Source organism: Asparagus officinalis, chromosome 1 (assembly GCF_001876935.1).
Source record: "Asparagus officinalis chromosome 1, Aspof.V1, whole genome shotgun sequence".
NCBI lineage: Eukaryota > Viridiplantae > Streptophyta > Magnoliopsida > Asparagales > Asparagaceae > Asparagus > Asparagus officinalis.
The window spans coordinates 2,547,082-2,567,481 of record NC_033794.1 but is presented as its reverse complement, the minus strand read 5'-3'; the positions used below and the strand labels follow the sequence as shown (position 1 = coordinate 2,567,481).

The 20,400-nt window shown below is 37.8% G+C and overlaps 1 protein-coding gene across 1 annotated transcript in view; it reads right to left on the bottom strand.

The window, feature by feature from the left end:
* LOC109846124 (methyl-CpG-binding domain-containing protein 9-like) overlaps positions 1 to 16,373 on the bottom strand; it is a 22,163-nt gene extending 5,790 nt beyond the window's left edge. The window contains exons 1-7 of the mRNA XM_020415354.1: positions 15,654 to 16,373; positions 14,299 to 15,435; positions 13,448 to 14,176; positions 11,602 to 11,907; positions 5,138 to 5,473; positions 2,215 to 2,313; positions 774 to 1,205 (exon numbers count right to left, since the gene is read on the bottom strand). Of these exons, the coding sequence (XP_020270943.1) occupies positions 774 to 1,205; positions 2,215 to 2,313; positions 5,138 to 5,473; positions 11,602 to 11,907; positions 13,448 to 14,176; positions 14,299 to 15,435; positions 15,654 to 16,370 (3,756 nt within the window). The 5' untranslated portion in view covers positions 16,371 to 16,373. The remainder of the gene's footprint in view (positions 1 to 773; positions 1,206 to 2,214; positions 2,314 to 5,137; positions 5,474 to 11,601; positions 11,908 to 13,447; positions 14,177 to 14,298; positions 15,436 to 15,653) is intronic.

Genomic DNA, 20,400 nt, shown 5'->3' with positions numbered 1-20,400 from the left:
GCCGCCAGGAGTGGGCCGCCGACGGACTGGAGAGTGGAGTTGGAGTCGGAGATCGAGCTTTTTAGGGTTTCTGCCTCGGAGAGGAGGGAGCGGAGATCGTCAATGACGCGAATGAAGTCCTGGTAGTGAGCTTTGCAGACGGACTCGATCTCGGACTCCTTGGATCGGGCAAAGAGGCGGAGGTTGTGGAGGAGGGCCTCGGGCTTGGACTGGGTGAAGGCGCGGCGGATGAAGAGGGAGAGGTCGTCGCCGTTGGAGATGGCGGCGGAGAGAGATCTCGTCTGAGATCGTGAGAGTGGAGAGAGAAGAAAGGATGGAATTGCAGATGACAGACTATCCCTTGGGATTTAGAATTATAAGTCTAGTATAGGTTTAAAATGTTAATGGATTTGGGTCAATATCCAATATTCAAATTCTTTTGGATCCAAACAATAGAATTGGGCTAAATACAGTATTTGAAATGAAATCCTGGTTACCAAACACGCTGTTAACAAAATTGAATGGTAGAATAAGAGTTTTAAGTCGATGGTTAAGATTATCCTACAGAAAAATCATAAACCCAAAGAAATAAATATACACATGGTTAAGATTTTGAAAACATATGGCATATTATTTGCATAGAAAACTTAAAACCTGTGAATAAAAGATTATCACAAACATGTTAATAAACTTCCTCAAGACAATGGCTATTAAACTATCTATCAAATTGAACTGACATCCAAAATAGTTTAAGCCCAAAAAAGAGCCTAAAGATAAATTACAAGTTAACAAACCTGTTCTGTATTAAGCTCCCAATACTCTTTTAATTCCATGGAACTAGCTAGCTGATGCAGAGCTTCTTGAAAAGCACGAGTTTCATCTCCCAGATTTCTTCTCTGGAAGCGGATTACAGGCTGAGTACACTGGCTTTTGTCCTGCACATTACGTTGATCCGCAACACAAGATGGACAAAACCAGTCCCCATCTGGAATCCGAGCAAGGGGAGGGTTTAGGCAATATCTATGGTACTCGGAATCACATTTGTCACACAAAAGAACACTGGTATCATCTTTATCTATGCCACAAACTTTGCATACACCATCTTCCCAAGGTGCTTTAGGTACTTCATTTCCAGCTAGCAGAACATCATGCAATTCTTTCTGTATTTCAGCATCTAATCGCTCGACACCGGAGTGAATGGCAAATTTTTGAAATACATCTAAAATCTGCATTTAGAATTTGAATCATGAAAATGTACAAGAGAAATGGTAAACAAATCAAATCAAAACTTTGATCTTATTTCTCAATGACGTTTGGTAAAAGTGAGGCAAAAAAATCTATAAGGAATGATATTTAAAAGAAATCAGCTATATCAAACTACACAAGGGGCTATGCAAACATCCTATCTGTTGTATGCAATCATTTCATCCTACATGCATTAGAGTTTTGAATGTTGGGCAAGTAACAACTAACAAGCAACATTCTCATTTTAACAAATCTTGAAAAATTGCTTCTTACTTGCTTAACATTCAAAACTCTGAAGCATGGCTGGAGCCTGGATGTACAGTTGTTCAACCCAGAATTCTTCATTGACTTCAAAGGTACTCTATGGAGAGTCTGGTGACAGACAGAGTACTCCAGAAGCACTTTATATTTAATCATGGTGCATTAGTTCTGTGAAAACATCCTTGCTATCACCATCATGATGAAACACTAATGCTGCAAGATGGCAGTGATCCTTTACAGGTATCTCCAAGTCATCGATACAAACAACTCTTTTGCTTCATTATGTACTTCAGTCTTTTACTAAAGTCCAATTTCATACATCTAGCTTTTTTACATGCTAATTCCAAATCTGTTATATTCGAAAAGTTCTCCACATCATACACTACCTAATATTTTTCAATTTGAGGAATTGGTATCAAGGAACAAGACCAGAAAATAAATACCATTTACGTTAGAAAGAGAAAAGCATGAGTAAAGGAGATAGTAAATGGAGATCTCTCCTCTGGACACCGTATATTTGACAATTCACGTACGTTAACCAGAAAAAGATATAATCAATCATAAGTATGCCTTTCAAACAAAAATTTTCAGCAATGGCCGTCTATATTGAAGTGGTAATAAGATAATAAATGCCTAATACAATTAAGATTATAGTAGCAAGAAAAACAACAAGTGAAGAAGCAACAATAATAAATAACAATGAAAATGGGGGTATAAAGTTATAGAGACCTCCTTCTCATATAGAGACTCAAAGCTCTGCGCCAATTGTTCCAGTTTTTGTATTAAATCAGGTTGATCCTCGTATGCAGTGCGTAGATTGTGCCAAACCTGACAGCGGAAAGGAAAGTTATTTATGCCCTTATGCAGCCAAATACATATACAATGATACAGGAAGTTCATTTGGACGCAAATTCTATCTGTAGCTACAATTCACAATATTCGTCAAACACGGGATGAAACAAATCAGCTTCTCCCCATTGAAGATATTTCTTAATGGCATAAATAATGAACCATCAAAAGCTTATAGATAATACAGATATCCATGAATACTACATTGGCTCATAACGCACATCAATAAATAAATAATAAATGTTGTAACGTTCACAGAACATCATACACTACAGTAACAATTAAAAATATTGATTAAAACGTAATGAGTAGTGAATCATTGCTCCTTTATCTTTGCCCCTTTTTTTTGGGTTACTCCCAATTTCTGCAGAGCTCTTTCATTGGTATTCTGTTTCATGTTTTAACTTTAACCAATTTATTTGTGACATGAAACTGCAATCATGGCAAGCAAGCCACTTTCAAAACCAGCATATGTGATTCGTTTCTTTAAATTATCAGCTCCTCTTAGGGAATCTCCTTCAAATAGCAAACCCTAGGCTTCTTTAAGCATAACCCTATTAAGCCTGCCAAGGATCAAATCAACTAATTACATTATGAAGACTCTCTACCTCCATATACACCCATATAATGCACCTCCTGAACTATTTGAACTATTTGTGCCCCCCCCCCTCCCAAAAAAAATTTAATAATAATAATAATAATAAATAATAATAATAATAATAATAATAATAAATAATAATAATAATAATAATAATAAAACAAAATAAAACAAGAGAAAAAAGTTTACATGATGACTCTAATGACCCAAGACTAAGAGAGATCTTCCTAGGAGATAATCCATCCTATAATCGCTTGTACTGAATCATGACCTTTAACAATGCTAAATAGATAAATCTTGAGCTGGTGAAAAACATTATACATAAGGATCTCGTCTAGCTCACATCGGAATATAGAACAATCAGCTTTGGTTGTGACATACTATTATGTAGGGTACAGCATCCTCACCATAGTAACACTCCAAAAGACAATGCAATATTCGAGAGATGACCACTATGTATTCCAGAGATAGCTCTGTCAAGAGGTGGCCCTCACCAAATTCCTATATCGCGTGGTATTCGACTATGTGTAGCACTCGGCTCCATGCAGTAGTTTCACACAAGGTGTTAAGCTCTGAAACCATTTGTAACGCCCATGAAAACCTTCCAAGAGGTCAACCATCATGGAATTTATCCAATAAAGTAAGCATAGTAACTATTAACAGAGCCTTTACGTGATTCCTCCCACAAAAATCCTAACTATGATTAACTCTTAAACGGCTAAATTACAAGATTGGTATTTTCAGTAGGACCGTGTTTACAATACACTGATTCCAATTTGGTATTATTTTATATAGGAAAAAATAACCACATTGGGGTTTTTTTTTTTTTTGATAGAAAAGATAGATTGGTATTAATTTCGAAATTAATACCATAATGTCGGCGATGAAAGAAAAAATATATACCACTGTAAACAGGATCCTACTAAAAATGCCGGTTTGATAATTTCATCATTCTAAAACATAGAAACTATTATATACCAGAGTCCCTTCTACTCAATTCTCATGATACTACTCTTGGGCTTTGACAGTAACTCCCTATTTGATATCTCCGCCCATCTGTTAAGTAAGCCGCCAATGTGAAAGTTATATACAGACATTTTTTCCACTTTCTTTTTCTCTTTGATACTCCAGAAATCACTTTGATCTCATTATACAATGTATAGCATGTTGGTTTCCTATTTTTCCCAAAAGAAAGTAATTCCATTTTCTTACTTCTAAAGGGTTTCAAAGAGAGGTGAAAATTTATATCTTACAACACAGCTACAGGTGTCAAGATGGAGTTTCTTTCAAGGAATATTTCACCTTCATATTGTCTTGACAAGATGGGCTTTAATGGTTTCATCATCTGCTGAAAAACAAACTCTAATGCTCCTAAATGACTGCATGACTTTGAACACTGGTATGAACTGTTTTCAATCACCCCTTCCATATCCATTGATTTTTTATACTAGGGACAATAAGATTTTGGATAAGTGTGTTCTTCTGTGGAAAAAGGGTTAATCATGTGAACGCATTTTTCACCTTACACCTGCTATGTCAAACTCACTAACTAAACTGGCTGCTTATAATTTTGTTCTCAACAGAATAATAAGCAAATTTTCAGATTGCCAGTGCACTACATAATCAAAAGTGCATGTTGATAACTAATTTAAATTTTTTAGGAGCTACAGAAAACTACACTGAAATTGTAAAGTCTAAGACTCATCCAGTAGTAAAGATTTAAATTTTGCACTTTATGAGTTTATGCCCATATATAGCATTTAAATATTTAAAATGATAGAATTAAACAAACTTTCAAAGTAAGTTGTATTGTATGTGTTCTGAGGACTATATTAATTTCTGTAGGACTGTAACGGTGTCAGTTATAAAAAAGAAGGAAAATAACAAGATTTACCAATTAGAGAGGTGAAAGTGCTGTAACTTGTAAATACCAAATGTTACTATGATAAAATGAACTATTGATTGAAGTATGCATAAAAGCTCAGAAAGGTTAAAAGATTTTAAAAAAAGTCAAAAAAGAATACAAAACTACTTGAAAGAAGGAAACAGGAAAAGAAAGTATGTCCTCCGAAACATTAAGCATGACTTCCACGTAGTTTATGATGAATATGCAACTAAACCATAGAAATCATACTAAAGAAGTGTTAAAAAGGTAAAAACCACAAAAGACTAAAAACATTGTTCAAGAATAGGAAGAAAACATACCTCCCGGACATCTTCCAAAAATACTTCATGAGAACCACAATAAGCCCCAACTGCCAGTCTCAAGTCAATTGTCCGGAAGTCTAAAGGGCGAGAAACCATAGCAGGTGATCCAAGAATACCCCTATCATTGCTATCACAAGAATTAAGTAAGGTGGTACCAAGAAAATTGCAAAATCTTTTTGATTCATCTGCAGAAACAGCAGATCGCAGCACAAAGCGGCATTTTTTCATTATGGCATCTGACACAGAAAGTAATTTTTCCCTTCTTGATGCTTTTTCAGGCTTCTGCTGCTGACTGCAACTAGTTAACTTTGCAAGAACAGACAAAACAGCTTTCTGCACCCAAAAACATAAGAGTAAGGTTGATTCTAGGCTTTCTAATAAGGAAAATAAGTCAATAATATAGCAAAGGAGCTCAGAGAAGTGTGTATAGGCCTTAATATAATTATGCATCGCGAGGAGGAGAAGACCATTTTAAGAAGAGATCATACTCTTTCATAAGTGAATAGAAGATACATTTGAATTAAAACTAGCTGGATAAAGAAGCAGAAGCTCTAAGTCTGTAAGAGTTAAGAACATAGGGTACGTTTTCCTATTAAACAAAAAAATGATAACTGCTACCAGCCATCATCTACAGGAAACATTCTGCACTACTAGCATAAACATTGAAAATTGTTTTTAACTCAGCAAATATCTGCTTGTGAAGATCTCCTTATGTACAAAAAGGAGGGGAGAATTGGAATGAGTTTACTTGAAGGATTTACGCTTGCTGCATTCAACCAGTTGATGTCATTCTTTGTGCTTGATGCATTCAACTCAGTACATACAAAACAGCATAGGCAGACTTCTCATTATGACATTGACAGCAATTAAAATCATTCTCGCTTTCAAATTTGAATTTTTTTTGGCAAACCTACATATGTTAACCCTGTGTGGCTGGTCTTCATGATATGTAGCTGATTTTTAAGGAGACTACCAGAAAACGAGGAAACATTCATCAGTTTAGAAAGTTGTCCATAAGAAAGCTTACAAGATCCTTGCTTAGCAAAAACGATACTGATGCCTTTAGGTACATAACATGAACAAAACAACTTTGAGTTGCAGCTTCCCCATCCTCTCCATTTTACGGCACAAAAGGAAATCCAAGTTACAAGGGCATGATACATGCACATGGCTCTTTCCCAGTGCTTGGTTAGAACTTTTTTAAGTGCATTCACTCAGAACTCCAAGAGGCAAAAGTAGTTTTACGGATGTGAACAGATATTGCAAACCTTCTGCCATCTAGGAGTGTGGGTGCCAGAACTAGATTTCTTGATTGTCTTGAAAGATGCTACTGATCCTTAATTCTAACCAGTGGCAGATCAGGGGACTCATGCCCCCCACCTGCCCACCCAACCCCGGCTTCCACTAACTATGTAGCACGGACACGGATCCGACACGGCCATCCGACACGCCGACACGAGGCAAATCCTAAAAAATACATAGGATACGTGTGTTCGACACGTGTGTTCGACACGTGTGTCCAACACGGACACGACACGACACGGCTTTATGTTATGGGTGTCCGTGCTTCATAGTCCATTAATATGCATAATATATAGGTACACGCATACAGTACTGCATATATGTTCACATGTGCCATTTGGGGTTTTTTTATATGAGCCCCTTCAATCCTTCGTATTTTAAAACTGGTCCCTCAAATCATTGAAATTTCTATTACGTTTCGAAAGTCTTCGGTTATTTTAAAATTAGTCCCTCAAATCATTTGCTGATATCTTGTCCATGCAATCAACTTGGTTTGATGAATAACAAATGTTCATACGAATTTAATGTGCTTTGAGTTGGAATGTGCAGGTGATAGATAGAAAATGACCATATAAACATGTACATAAAGTTTCATACTCATAAAATGTTATACGCAGTGTAGTAAATATCAGCCGATATATCGCTATATCAGCCGATATATCGGTTTTGATGCCCTTCTCATATGATATTTATGAAAAAAATATTGTTTTTCGATTTTTACCACTTTTTCCAATATGTTGGAAATATCGGCGGATATTTCATTGAGAAAATATCGGCGGATATTTCATTGAGGAAATATCGACGGATATTTCATTGAAGAAATATCAGCCATTATTGGCTAATATCCAAATGAAAAGGGTTATTGAGCTTGGGTTTGGTTTTGGTTCCCACTAAACCTGAGAATTTAACAAATTCCCAAACTCAAATACCCTAAATCCATAGCCAATCTCATATTTCTCCTCCCACTTCGTTCGACACTCCAACTCAAAAAGGCAATTTCAGATACGAATCTCTCTTCACTTTCTCTTTCTCTTCTCCATTTCTCCTCTCTCTCTCAGCTCCCTGTCAGCTCCTCCTCGAACCCCTCTGTCTCTCTTCCTCTCTCCTCTCTTAACTTCTTTCTCCCTTCTCTCTCTGTCTTCCTCCCTCTCCCTCTCATCTGTTCATGTCTTCTCTCCTTGACCTCTATCTATGTCTAATGTCTGTAAACGCCGTATTTCATCATTCATGAAACAATTTCTTATGTTTAAAATACATTAAATATTGTTGTGGGGTATCCCCTATTCTTCACAAATATACTATCCCGCGAGCCGTCACTCCCCCAGTCGAGTCAGCTTCATTCCTCAAAGGCGACTCGAAAGGCGGACTCAGTCGAACCTCTTCATAATAAAAAATTGCTACTTAGCAATTAGTCGGTACTCCTCCCGAGGATGACTCAGAATATTTCTTCTCAGCATTATTTAACCTTTTATGATCATCATTATGTCTCTGTTCTCAGCCGTCTGAAACCTTGTCGGTTGCGGTTCCCCACATCGCTGAAGTGACTTCTTGCCGCTCATCGACAAGCCTCGACGGCTGTTGGTTCCCCATATCACTGAAGTGACCTTCCATCACTCACAAATCGATACGTATAGAGCAGAGGATGACTCAGCCTCCAGCTCACCCCTCACCATCATCTTAAACCGCACACTAGGTGTTTATTCTGCCATTGGCATCCTCTATAAATACAAACGCTATTCGCCATAAAAACGGGTTCGTTCGGATTTTCTTGCAATAAAAAAACTCTCTAAACAATACATATTGGAAGACCACACCGTTCTTCCTTTACCCCACCCGTCCGCTAGCTGACTTCACCGTCAAAGGTACCACGGGGGAAACAAACCCCGTACTCCCACGATTCTTGCATGTGCAGGTGATCCGTCCGTCCCGAGCTCTAAGAACCAGGCATAAAGTCGAAGTAGGAAGCGGCCCCCATCGACGGTTCAACCCCTCGACGACTCAACAACACTGCAACTTCAATCGGCTGTGTGATATCAGACATCAACAAATATGTTTTGATTACATATTACAATGTTATGTTACATATGAAGATCATCTGATATGAGACCCCGATATTTTTTACATATTCCCGATATATCCCCGATTTTTGCAATTCGATATGGATTTTGGTCTCCGATATTTTCGACAGTTTCGATATTTAATACATTGGTTCTACGTGAAAGTTATGGGTCAAAACAATTCAGAAGTGCAAAAGCAACTTCGTGCACTTGTAAGTCAACTTGGTGAACACCAAAAATCAGTTTTGATATACACAAGAAATCTACAATTTCAGTATCAACGGAAGTCAAGTTAAGATCTTGAAAATCTGCTTTTGAACTTGCCAAAGTCGGCTTAGAACACTATAAAGTCGTCTTATAGTGAAAGAATGCTCAATTCTGGTGGCAGGCAAAGCCGGCTTAGACTTGAGGAAAGTCAGCTTAGTAACACTGTAAATGCTCAATTCTGGAAAACAAAAGAAAGCCTGCTCTGGGGCATATAAAGTTAGTTTCGCGACAAAAATCCTATTTCTTAATCTGATTTGTAGATTTAATCTCATACGTTCATTCGTATTTCTCTATTATTAGAGAGCTTTGTTGAGAGAGAGAGAGAGAGAGACTTTTCTAGGATTTGAAGGACTCAGTTGTTGTCACCTCTTGAAGTTTGATAACTTGTTGTCAATGCGTGAGACGCAATGCGGGGCACAAAGCATCTTTACGCGCACATGTGCAAGGCGCAACGCGATGCGCGCGCCCTAGTGATGCGAGGCGCACACCGCACACATAATTTTTCAAGATAAATAATCAAGCACGAAAGAACATGTTTAGGAATTCATATAAAAATATATCAGGATAAATAATATCTTTCTACAAATTCACAATATAATGTCTTAATTTCTAATGCTAACACCCAACATAGCAGCAAATTTCATAAATTATCAAATCAAATGTCAAATCAAGACTAATATCCAAGAAAAGGATAGTTATGGTCCTCAATTGAAGGCAACTAAAAAGTTGCCTAATAGATTTATTTTTCTTTTTGGGATGTGGATTATCAAGTATAAAAACTCGATTAAAATGTTAACAAACAAAACTATATGAAAGTATATACTACATGCACCCTGTGCAAAGTCAGGATGTATGCAAGGCGCAAAAGGTGTCGCCACTTCAGATACAGTGCGCTTCGCTACCACCCTGTATCGCAAGACGCATGAGATGCAGTGAGACGTGCCCCTTTGAAAACACTGAGTTTAATTGCATCCTCATAGCAACTTACCTCGCTGGATATTTTTCTTCACAAAGTGCAACCAGCCCTAGCATCACATCTTTTTCGTTCTTCCATATCTTCACTACAAATCTTTTAGAAAATAGCTTGATCCAAAAGGATTGTAAGATCATTCTAGTTGTGCTTCATTGATGTTAGTTTTTGATAGAACAATTGTTTTTCGATCGTGTGATCAGTTTGTTTCTTACAGCATACTTAAACCGAGGTGAATTGAGGAAGAGGGTCATTTGCTAGAGCTAGGGTTCTACCGTTGTGATAGGTTATCAACAAAGACAATTAGATTGGGTGCAATGTTGTGATTGCTTACTCGATTGGGCTTGTGATCCAGGTGAGCCCTATCACATGGTGTAGAAACCCCTCCCGACGAAGAAGAAAAGTGGACGCCGGAATTCTATCTGAGCCACTATAAAATCCTTGTCTTTGAGATTTTGCTCTGTGGTTGTTCTTTGAAAATTAGTTTATTTTCTGTAATATATGTGATATTTTAATATTTGTTTTAATTTTCGAAAAAGAGTAGCAATCCTCTTCAAACCCCCAATTATTAGGTCCTCCAATTGTCATAAATTTTTCAAATTAATCAATCTAACTGCTATTCTACTCATTGGAGAGAATCTTTTCAAAAATATTAATAAAAAAAGGGTTGCGGGCCTAATGGATGAGAGTGACTAACTGGATAAGCTATGGACGCATGGATGAGAAAGATTAGGTGACCCAAGTAACAAATTAATTAATAATAACATTGCCTTATCCTCAGTTACACAAAGCCTTCTTGTTTACTTTATTATTCTCAAACTTAATTTCTAGCATTTTAAGTCAAATACAGACATCTCCGATGAGCTCATTACTAGGTGTTGTGGTTTTGCATTTTGCAGTTTTAGTTTATAGTGGCAACCAACTATAATTGGTTCATTTTTTAAAAGAAACTTCAGAAGATCGAAGCATTTTGATCCAATGATCGGCCGATATATCGAAATGATTTTTACAGTAATTCATGGATTCTTTTTTTTTTTGTAAACCTTCTATTCTGAAGTTCTTGCATATTCTCATATATATAATATATATCATATATATAATATATATATATATATTATATATAATATATATATATATATATATATATATATAATATACTATATATATTTATATATATATACACACACACACCACACACACACACACACACACATATGAAAGCTTCATTATACTTGCCATATGTGATCACTCTTTTTTATTGATGTGATGTTGTACTTGTCACCCCCCCCCCCTCCATCAATGAAAAAAATTCTAGCCTACACTTACTGATTCAAGACTGCTCAGGTATGTGGTAGCATCCTTTCTAATCATGAAACCATCTAAATATGGGGGAAATGTCAAAAGTTGGCATATCAGGAATATTTTCAGTTTATTTTCACCATAACTTAGTCGCACATATTAACCAAGTACCAATTTATTTTCCAAATACTTTCAATCATAGCAAGAATACCGTCATGTCCAACATGTTCCCTTTAGCAATTTCCTTCAAGAAAAATTCACTATTCTCATTTTCGGACGATGCCTCTAGTTCCTAATGCTAACATCCAAAACACTAGACTATATCTGCAGTTTGTCCTATTTTCCACTTTGATATGGAAAGACTTAAAAACTTGACAATATGGGTATTCAGAGTTCCAGTAATGGGCATCACTTACATATAAGTACAGATGAAATATAAGGGGAAAATCATATGGGACAATAAGGAACTCCAACCACAACAAAAAATACAAAAAAGTCCATCACAACATTGTAGTCACATAGACATTTATGCAGCGTAGAGAATTAGAAAAAAAAGGATAGCTTACCTTTGTCGGCCCTGACGCATTTCCTTTGTAAACCTCTTTACTGATTGAATGCTCCAGAATCACCTTTGCCCACTCTGGTGGATTTTTCTCTAAAGAATTGTATACACACTTTCTAATCCTTGTTCCTACATTAGTTGGTAGCTTTCTCACTGGTTCCAGAGTTTCTGCCCACTCAGGAAGATTATTGCTTTTAACAACCACTGGTTCGCAAGTATCTGCTGCATCAGAATCTTTGTGATCTACAGGCAACATGTCACTCTCTTGTTTTGTAGAACTAGATATTTGCCTTTCTGCCTCTGCAAGAAGCTGGTTTTTGCAGATATCAGTCATAATTGCAATATTAAAAATGCATTTCTTAATTATAGTGAACAAAGTTTGAAATATTGAATAATAATTTGCATTCCAGAACACACAGTAAAGTTAGAGAACGTTAGTATCACATAAGTAACTTGAGTAAGATAGGAACCCTGAAAGACTAACTCTTTTCAGGGAATAAATAAATTTTGGAAGTACCTAGATTCCAAACAAGAAGAAAAAGGGATGTCAAATTTGTTGAAAAGGAATATCAAATATTTACTTCACAAAATGCATCATATTCTTGTGTTTTTTTATATTTGATTGAATTTAATCGCCCCATAACAAGGTTTTAAATATCGGATGTCGGGTTCATGTCGGACGGCTGAAATCCATGTCGGATAGCGGAAATCGGGGATATATCGGGGGACATGGACTAAATATCGGATTGCCATATCGGGTGATCCACATATGTATAATATCATGCCCTAAATGTAATCTAACTATCTAAGCATTCCTAAATTCATAACTTCATGACTCTGCACATTTCAACATTCATATGCACATTTAAAATAAAATAAATCTCTCCTTATTAATCAATAATCATTAGCTTATTATTAATCAGTTAGCCTATTATTAATCAAGTGATCAAACATCAAGTAATCATTAGCCTATTATTAATCAAAATAGTCCACAAACCAAACATTCACGTGTGAAGAAGAAAAAAAGAAAAAACAGGAAAATCGGCCGATATGGCCGATTTTCCAAACAAGAAAATCGGCCGATATGACCGATTTTTCGCTGATATGGCCGATATGTCGGTAAAAAACGATATGCGACTTGTTTTTCCCCGATTTGTGTCGTTGGACCCCTCAATCCGCTATATCGGCCGACATGTCCGACATGTCGGCCGATATTTAAAACACTGCCCCATAAGAAAAAGGATCCAGTCCCTACTTGCCCCCTAAACTATTAAATATATCCTTTCTTACACCTAAACTATTAAATATGTTGATTCTTACCTCAAAACTATTTTTTATCTCACCTTGCCTAAACTATTAAATTTGTCTCCGCTTAACCCCCCCTCCCCCAACCATTTCCAGTCTCACCTTACCCCCTGAACTATCGCTTCCTCTTATACATCCGCTTGAAACACCCACAAAGTAATAAATGAGAAGGGGTAACTAGGTACAGAATTTGATAGTTCAAGGGGTAACCAGGGATAAATTTAATAGTTTAGGTGCAATGTGGGATCAAAAAAGTACAAGGGGTAAGCACTAAGCAGGGGATGAATTCAATAGTATAGGAGCGGGGTTGGGGGGCTAGAGGCTTAGGGGGCAAATAGAGTATGGAGCCTAATAAAAAAGAAAATAAATATATTTTCATCATTTTATGTGTAAGCTCTTAAAAGTGTTTATGTAAATCTAAATTTAATAAGACAACAAATCAAGAACCTTTAAAAGTAAATGCATTATTTGGGCCAATGCTGAAACTATTAAAGTAAGCAAATACAACCACAGTGGCCCAGATGAGAGAACTTTTGTTTCCTTACCAATGCATCTGATTCCATCCCAGCAATTCCAGAAAGAGATCCACATAGTACACCGCCATCACCTTGTAAACATCGATAAACTTTTAGGCTTTCACGATTACTGACATCTTCCATGCGCCCATTCATCGACAAGACTGCCAAAACATATCTGCGAGCTAACTCCGGCCACGTCAGCTCGTTAACAGTTAGTAACTCATTCTTTATTTCTTTTGCAGGAGAGTTTTCTACATCTTTCTTCCTACCCCTTTTGGGTTTTACATCTCTAGCATCAAAATTTGGATCTAGAAAAACTGCAACCTTGTTTACGAGCTCTCCAACCAAGACTCTCAGTAGTGAGATGTGTGCTTTTGTCAGAGCTACACCACTGCAACTCCCATAAGTATGTGATGCCACTTTAACTTGAGTAGCTTCCCTTGTAGCAGCCGTTTCGATTGGAATTAACTTGGAAGGGCCCTGTTCATGCATTGTTGAATTGGATGCATTGGTGGAGAGTGAAACTGAACAACTAGCATTTTCAGTTCCTAGTGATGCTGGTTCTCTGCAATCCTGGTTTTTCTTTTCAGTTGCTAGTGACGCTGGAGCTCTACAGTCCTGATTTTTCTTTTCAATTTTTTTCAGATGATTCAAGTCACAGGGCCACGGATCAATAAGTTCATCTTCAAGTTCCTCAAATGACAAAGGTTCTTTCAGACCCAAAATTTCATAGAAACGCCAGAAGAACTCCCATATCTAAAGAAATTCAAAAGTTAAATAGCAAGACAAGTTAGAATTTTGAAGAATTAGAACACGGATAACTAAACATAAATGACAGCTTCTCAAGCAATTGTCACTTGATGATTCTAATAAGATACCTGAAAAACATCTCCTACAAGCTCTCCAGGGATCTTACTGCTCAATGGCCGTCCGGGAGGGGCTCGTCGTGTATCAGCTAACGGGGAATCTTCAGGAAGATTATGCACCTTGGATCCACTGTACAGACCATACGGTACTTCCTCACCAGCCCGTTTTCCGTTCTTCTGTATGGCTAAAAGTAACCTACTCCCAATTGTACATGAAGACAAAAAGTCACTCCTATCAATTAAAAATTGATACTGTGAGCAAGCGCGGCATGTAGGAAGGGTTTCTATAACTTCTTGTACAAAACCAGTATCTAACCCAAATCTATCTTGCTCTAACCATGTTGACAGTGATCTCAGTGTAGCATCCAGTTCACTATCACTCTGAATAACTCGAGGAGTTTCAATGGGTCCAGAGGCATAGCAGAATCTAGCCAGTGAGCCAATACGGTGTACATCTTTTAGATCACCATCAGAGAAAGATGAGCCACACTGATGTCTGCAACAGAATTGCAAACACCCATACTGCTTGTACACTTCAGTGCAAGCATCAATGAGAGTTCGGGACACCATTTTCCATACTGAAGAAGAAGATTTTCCTTCGACATAGAATTCCCCAATTTGATCCCTCAAACTAGAACTCTTGTTTGAAAGATCTGTAGACCTTTCTGAATTACGGTTAAGATTGGCTGTTAGACTATCTGGTTTTTGCAAGTACATTTGCGCAGAAGACTGATCTAAATTTTCACTGCTATCATGAGGAAAACAAGACAAAAAGTCTTGCTCTGAAGGATTGGGGTCTGAAAGGAGCATAAGAATGTCTTCTTCTTCATTAGAGCTAGCATCAAACACCATACTACTACTTTCTGTATTTTCTGCAGGGCCTAACTGGTTAGCCTTGTTATGTAAAAGAATAATTTCCCCATTTGGAATAATAGACAGCGAACAAGGACACCTTCGGACCTTGAAAACAGGTCCAGAGTCGCCTCCATCTGACACTTCGCACTGAAAGAGCGAACCTGTAACTTTATCATGCCAGTATGATCGATATCCTATTGGCCATATTTGGTGACTATCATGGTATGCTGCTCGAGCATCTACTTTCCCCAGACGAAGAACAAAGAAATCTTTGTATTGAATAGGAAGGCTGACCTGTAATATAATATGTTTAAAATAAAGTAAATACATAAAAAATGAACCACTATAGAAACAAAAAAAATTAAAGAACTAATATATGATAGAGAATATATTACAAATGCAATAACTGATGAGTGATAACCTGTGTGCCAATTGAAATAAGAGAAACAAGGCTAAGAGAAAAGTGTAAGTCAAGGCAGAAGAAACACCAACATGGATGCATAAGTACTTACAGATGAATTTTGAGAGTCAGCGAAACCATTTTCTTCCATATAAGATTCTGCAGCTCTTGAAGCACAGTTAGCATCATAATATTGAGGTCTACAATCTGCATCAGGATAAGGCACCTCCCTATGATTAATCCTCAAAATTTCATGGTTTTCAGTAGATTTACAGTTCGCAGAAATTCTTGCAAGATCTTTTCTCCGTCTACGAGAAGCAAGGGGTCTGCGCACTGATGCAAAACCACAGGTTCTTTCATCGACCTCAACAGGAGTAATACCTGAGGAAATCCCCAGATAGTGAGCAACATCATACATTGATTCAAACCTTTTTCCATCTGGAGCACAATAGAGAACAGATGGATTGGGACCATATTCATATGGGGATGGTATAAATTCAACATGCCATCCTTCACCAAGAAAACCGCCCTTGTCCAAAATGAAGTTTCTCAAGGTACTGAGAAACAATTCTTCCTTAAATTGCTCTGGTGTTGATATGCTGCTGAGAACAGGTCTTCTCCTAACTGAAGAACCAAAAATTAGGTTGTCAAAGCCTTGGCCTGTATTTAATCCATGATGTGGTACGTCTTCTGAACTCGTTTGCACACTATCAATCAAAATGCGAGTATGACGAGCTAAGTCAAAGGCATTTCCTACTTGAACCGTGTTTAGACATGAATGATGTCCATCAATTCCACCATTTGACGAAGCTCCGTCATGATTGCTCATTCTGCAGCAGTACAAAATAATATTAGAATTGCTTTTAGGATCTGGTTTTTTCATACCAAAAGAAACAATCAAAAATAAAAAGGTTTTTTTAGGTGAACATGACAGGAAGTGCAACAAAGACTTCGATCACTGTGAGCAGAATAAAAAAATAACTAGCTCATGATATGCGGAAGGGATAGTTTCTAGAGTGTGTCTACATTAAAAGCATTAAAGGCATAAAAACAGTATCTTAGTTGACCTTCAACTCGTGCACAGAGAGATGCTTGTTTGACGATAAATCATTTGTTCATTCTAACTCAATATGTTGCACAAAGGGATGGTGTGATAGCAATAACGATAACAAACGACTAGGCATTTTCGCAATCTCCATTCACTACTAAGACAGAAAGGAAAGTAATATTCCAACCAAATATTTTATATAAACGTTTATCTGATACCATGCAGAAGTGAAACAGGGTCAGAAAATGACAATATGATTCGCAGTTTCTTTCTGCCTTAGATAGACTAATTCTTTAAAAATATTCAGCAAAATTCTTCGACATGTGAAATGGAAACATGATGTAACTCCAATTGGGATTACCCAGCAATTATCCAAATCAGTGCCATTGCTTATTTAACTATGTAAACATGATGAGATGAGTAAATACTAATGTTAAATTTGAGCATGTAGTTCCTCTTAAGTGTGTGAACTATAACATATATGCATACGCATGTTACAAAAATACACACATATGCATACAGTACATACATACGTGTATGTGTACATATATGTCTGTGTGCATGTCTGTGCAGGTGCATTTGACTATATGCAGGTTCCCATGTCATAGTTAAAAGTTATGTATGGCACTTCAGAACACTAAGATATTTGGCACAAGTGGCTGCATCCATATAGCAAGGTTGCCAACTTGCCATCATAAACAAGTTCATCTTGTAAAGACCTGGTTAGACAATAGGACCATCAAATGCTATTGTATGATGAATGTATTGATTTCTAACCGCTGGAAACTCTCAACACTTCTAAATACTGGAAGATTGAGAGTCACATGGTTGTAAACTTGTAAAGACTTAATTCTTGTAGGTCCATCGTCATGAAGGAACCAAAACCCACTGCATTGACGAGATAATAAACACTCATAGGCCTCGTCCATTTTGCACGCAAGTGACATATTTCAAACATTTTTGTCCTAATTTCTCTGTGCAACTAATCTCCCATTCACTTCTTCTATTTGATTATTAGGGGCATATTAGACTTCGTAAAAATGTCGCTTCCATCATTTGAACAATTTTCTGATAGTACAAGGCCTTTTTGTGCAGATTTGAAAGTTCATGATATTTTCTTTACATAAAGATATTGTATTTTATGGCATTTCTGCAAACCCCCTCATAGTTCATGATAACTTTGTGAATTTACCCTTGTTTGTTAGAAATAATACATCGAACAAAAGGTAGGCTATGAAATTTTCTCACCCTTTTCGTGTTCCAATTGTCTTATATCCGTTTTTTTTTTTTTTGGAGGGGGGGATAAGATATAAGATAATTAGAACACAAAAAGGGTGAGAAAGTTACATAACCTACCTTTTGTTCGATATATGATTTGTTATGATGAACAGCTAAAAGGGCTGTCAGTAGAAGTTTTTTTATTATTTGTTTTCTTTGTTTTTTGGGTTATGTCTGGCATGTAGCATGTAACTCATTATATACAGCACTCATAAAAAGGCGATGGATGAGATCATACGTGCATAACTGTCTTAACTCTTGGAATATGACCTGTCAAAAAATATTGTCCTGGATTCAAATAATGTTCAATTTTTCAGTCTGGCTCTTTCTTATGCGGAAAAATGTAAACTCCCTATGCTAAAATCCTTTTGCAATGATACTAACCAGCCTCTCACTTTTATCGGCCTCTTCCCTTCTCTAAGAGAATTTGGAGGGTATGTATCTGACCGTATGAGAGCTTGCACAACAAAATCAGTCCTTGATATCTCTTATAATGCATCCACGTTCACCTCAGCTTAAATCTCAAAGTAAAATCTGAGCTTAACTTCCTAAACTATCAGACCAATGCATGCTCACTCAAAACAATACCACTCCAATCATAACTCACACATGTAACTACATATTATGGGAGAAAAAACTCTTTTTGAAAATTAAACAGTACAGTTCCTGACAACTTCTCACTTCTCTGATTCTTTCTATCCCTCTTCTATAAGAGAATTTTGGATGGTATATATTTGATTGCAAAAAATGAGCTTGCAATACAAAAAGTAACTAAACCCCAACTTAAATTCCTAAAGTAGCAAATCTATGCATGCACATTTAGATAGCACTCCAATCCTAACCCAAAAAGTAATAACAAAAAAAAACTCGTTTTTTGAAGATTAAGTTCGTCTGCATTGCCTGATAAATATAATAGCTTCTCAATTATCACAATCTCTCATCTTCTCTATGAAAATTTCGGAGGATGTATTGTACAGAATCAGGCTATTCGCACTTTAGTAGCCATTAGTTTCACCCTTTTTTTAACTTTGATGCCCTCAACTACTAGTTCAAAGATCTGAAATCCCAAAGTTTCCAAATTGATGTTATTTTGACAATTTAATACACCAAAATCCTACATTTGCACCTCACATCCCAAGCTCAAAAAACTGAAATTTGGTAAGAAAACTGTTTCTCGTTCACTTCTCTAAGTTGATATTCTTGTACAAAATTAACATCAACTTTTTTCCCACTTTTGGTATCAAGTTGTCAGATTAGAACTGAAACTTTGAGGCGTTACACTGCAAACAAGCCAACTATAGATTGAAAAAAACCACATTTTTAAAACAAAAGAGCAAGAAAAAGATGAAGTTCAAGAGGCACCATCCTGATTTCTCGCACTCAACATCTGCCGGGCGCCGCTCATTGATATCAGCAGCTTCGCCGCGCCAGGACCACCTCTTGGCTGCGTGGCCCACTCAACGCACACTCTCCACACATCCAGTCCCCGGCCACCGCTGCTGCCGCTGCTCGATCTCAGGCACCCCAAATGGAAACCCGCGCTCTCACACCCATCACACACCACGGTCCCATCCCAGACCTCCGGCTTCGCGCAATCCCGCACCGTGGCGCACCACTCCGACCCCGCCTCGCCGGGAAACCTCGCCGCCGGGCCCTCAGCCGCGGTTTGAGCTTCCCGAGGAACTTGACGACGATGGAGTAGGTTTCAATGCTCGGATTCGACGGCGGCGTGAGGCGGAGGCGGAGGAGGGGGGAGAATCGGAGGGAGGGAGATGGCGGAGCCTCGTTGAGGTCGATGACGAAGGCTGGCATCTTGCTAGGGCTCGGATCGTCCATTAGGAGGGGAGGGGGTAGTAGGGGTTAGGGCTATGGTTTGGAGGGAGGTGAGCATTCTATAGGAGAGGATCTCTAGGTGTTTTGGTTCAGTGATTTAGGGCGGGGGGGGGGGTGAAGGAGGAGGGAAGGGGGGAGAGAGAGAGAGAGAGAAGGGTCGGTTCTGGATCGGGGCCCGTGAAAGGCGTCAGGTCCGCTGCTTCGCCGTGTTCGGGGTCTGTAAGAGAGCGGACTTCTGGTTTATGTTAGTTGATAGCGGCGGTTGTTATCTGATGAGGGTAAGTGGGATGAGTGAGAGGCGACGGATCCGCTGCAGAGGCCGGACAGTGGCAGGAGGGCTGAAGAGGCAATAATGTGCCGACACGTAGCTATTGAATGTGGGCCCCACCCCCGGCAAGTCGCTGACTGTGAACATAAGCGGCGGGTAGAAGAGGCGAGACAAAAAGGGCGAGGGGGGAAACGGATTATTCGCTTAATAACCCAAAATTATAATTTCCGTATTTGGAATTTAGTTTCCTATTATTTTTTGTTCTTGGCGATTTCTGGTATCCAGCTGGACTCTTTGTGCCTCTTGAAAAATTCACGAAAATAATATTCGGGTCGTTCGTTTAAAAAGAATAAGAAAAGTTTACAGAAATAGTTGAAAACGAGGAAAAAAAGTATGGAGATAATATATTTCTATTTTCTTTCTTAGTCTGTT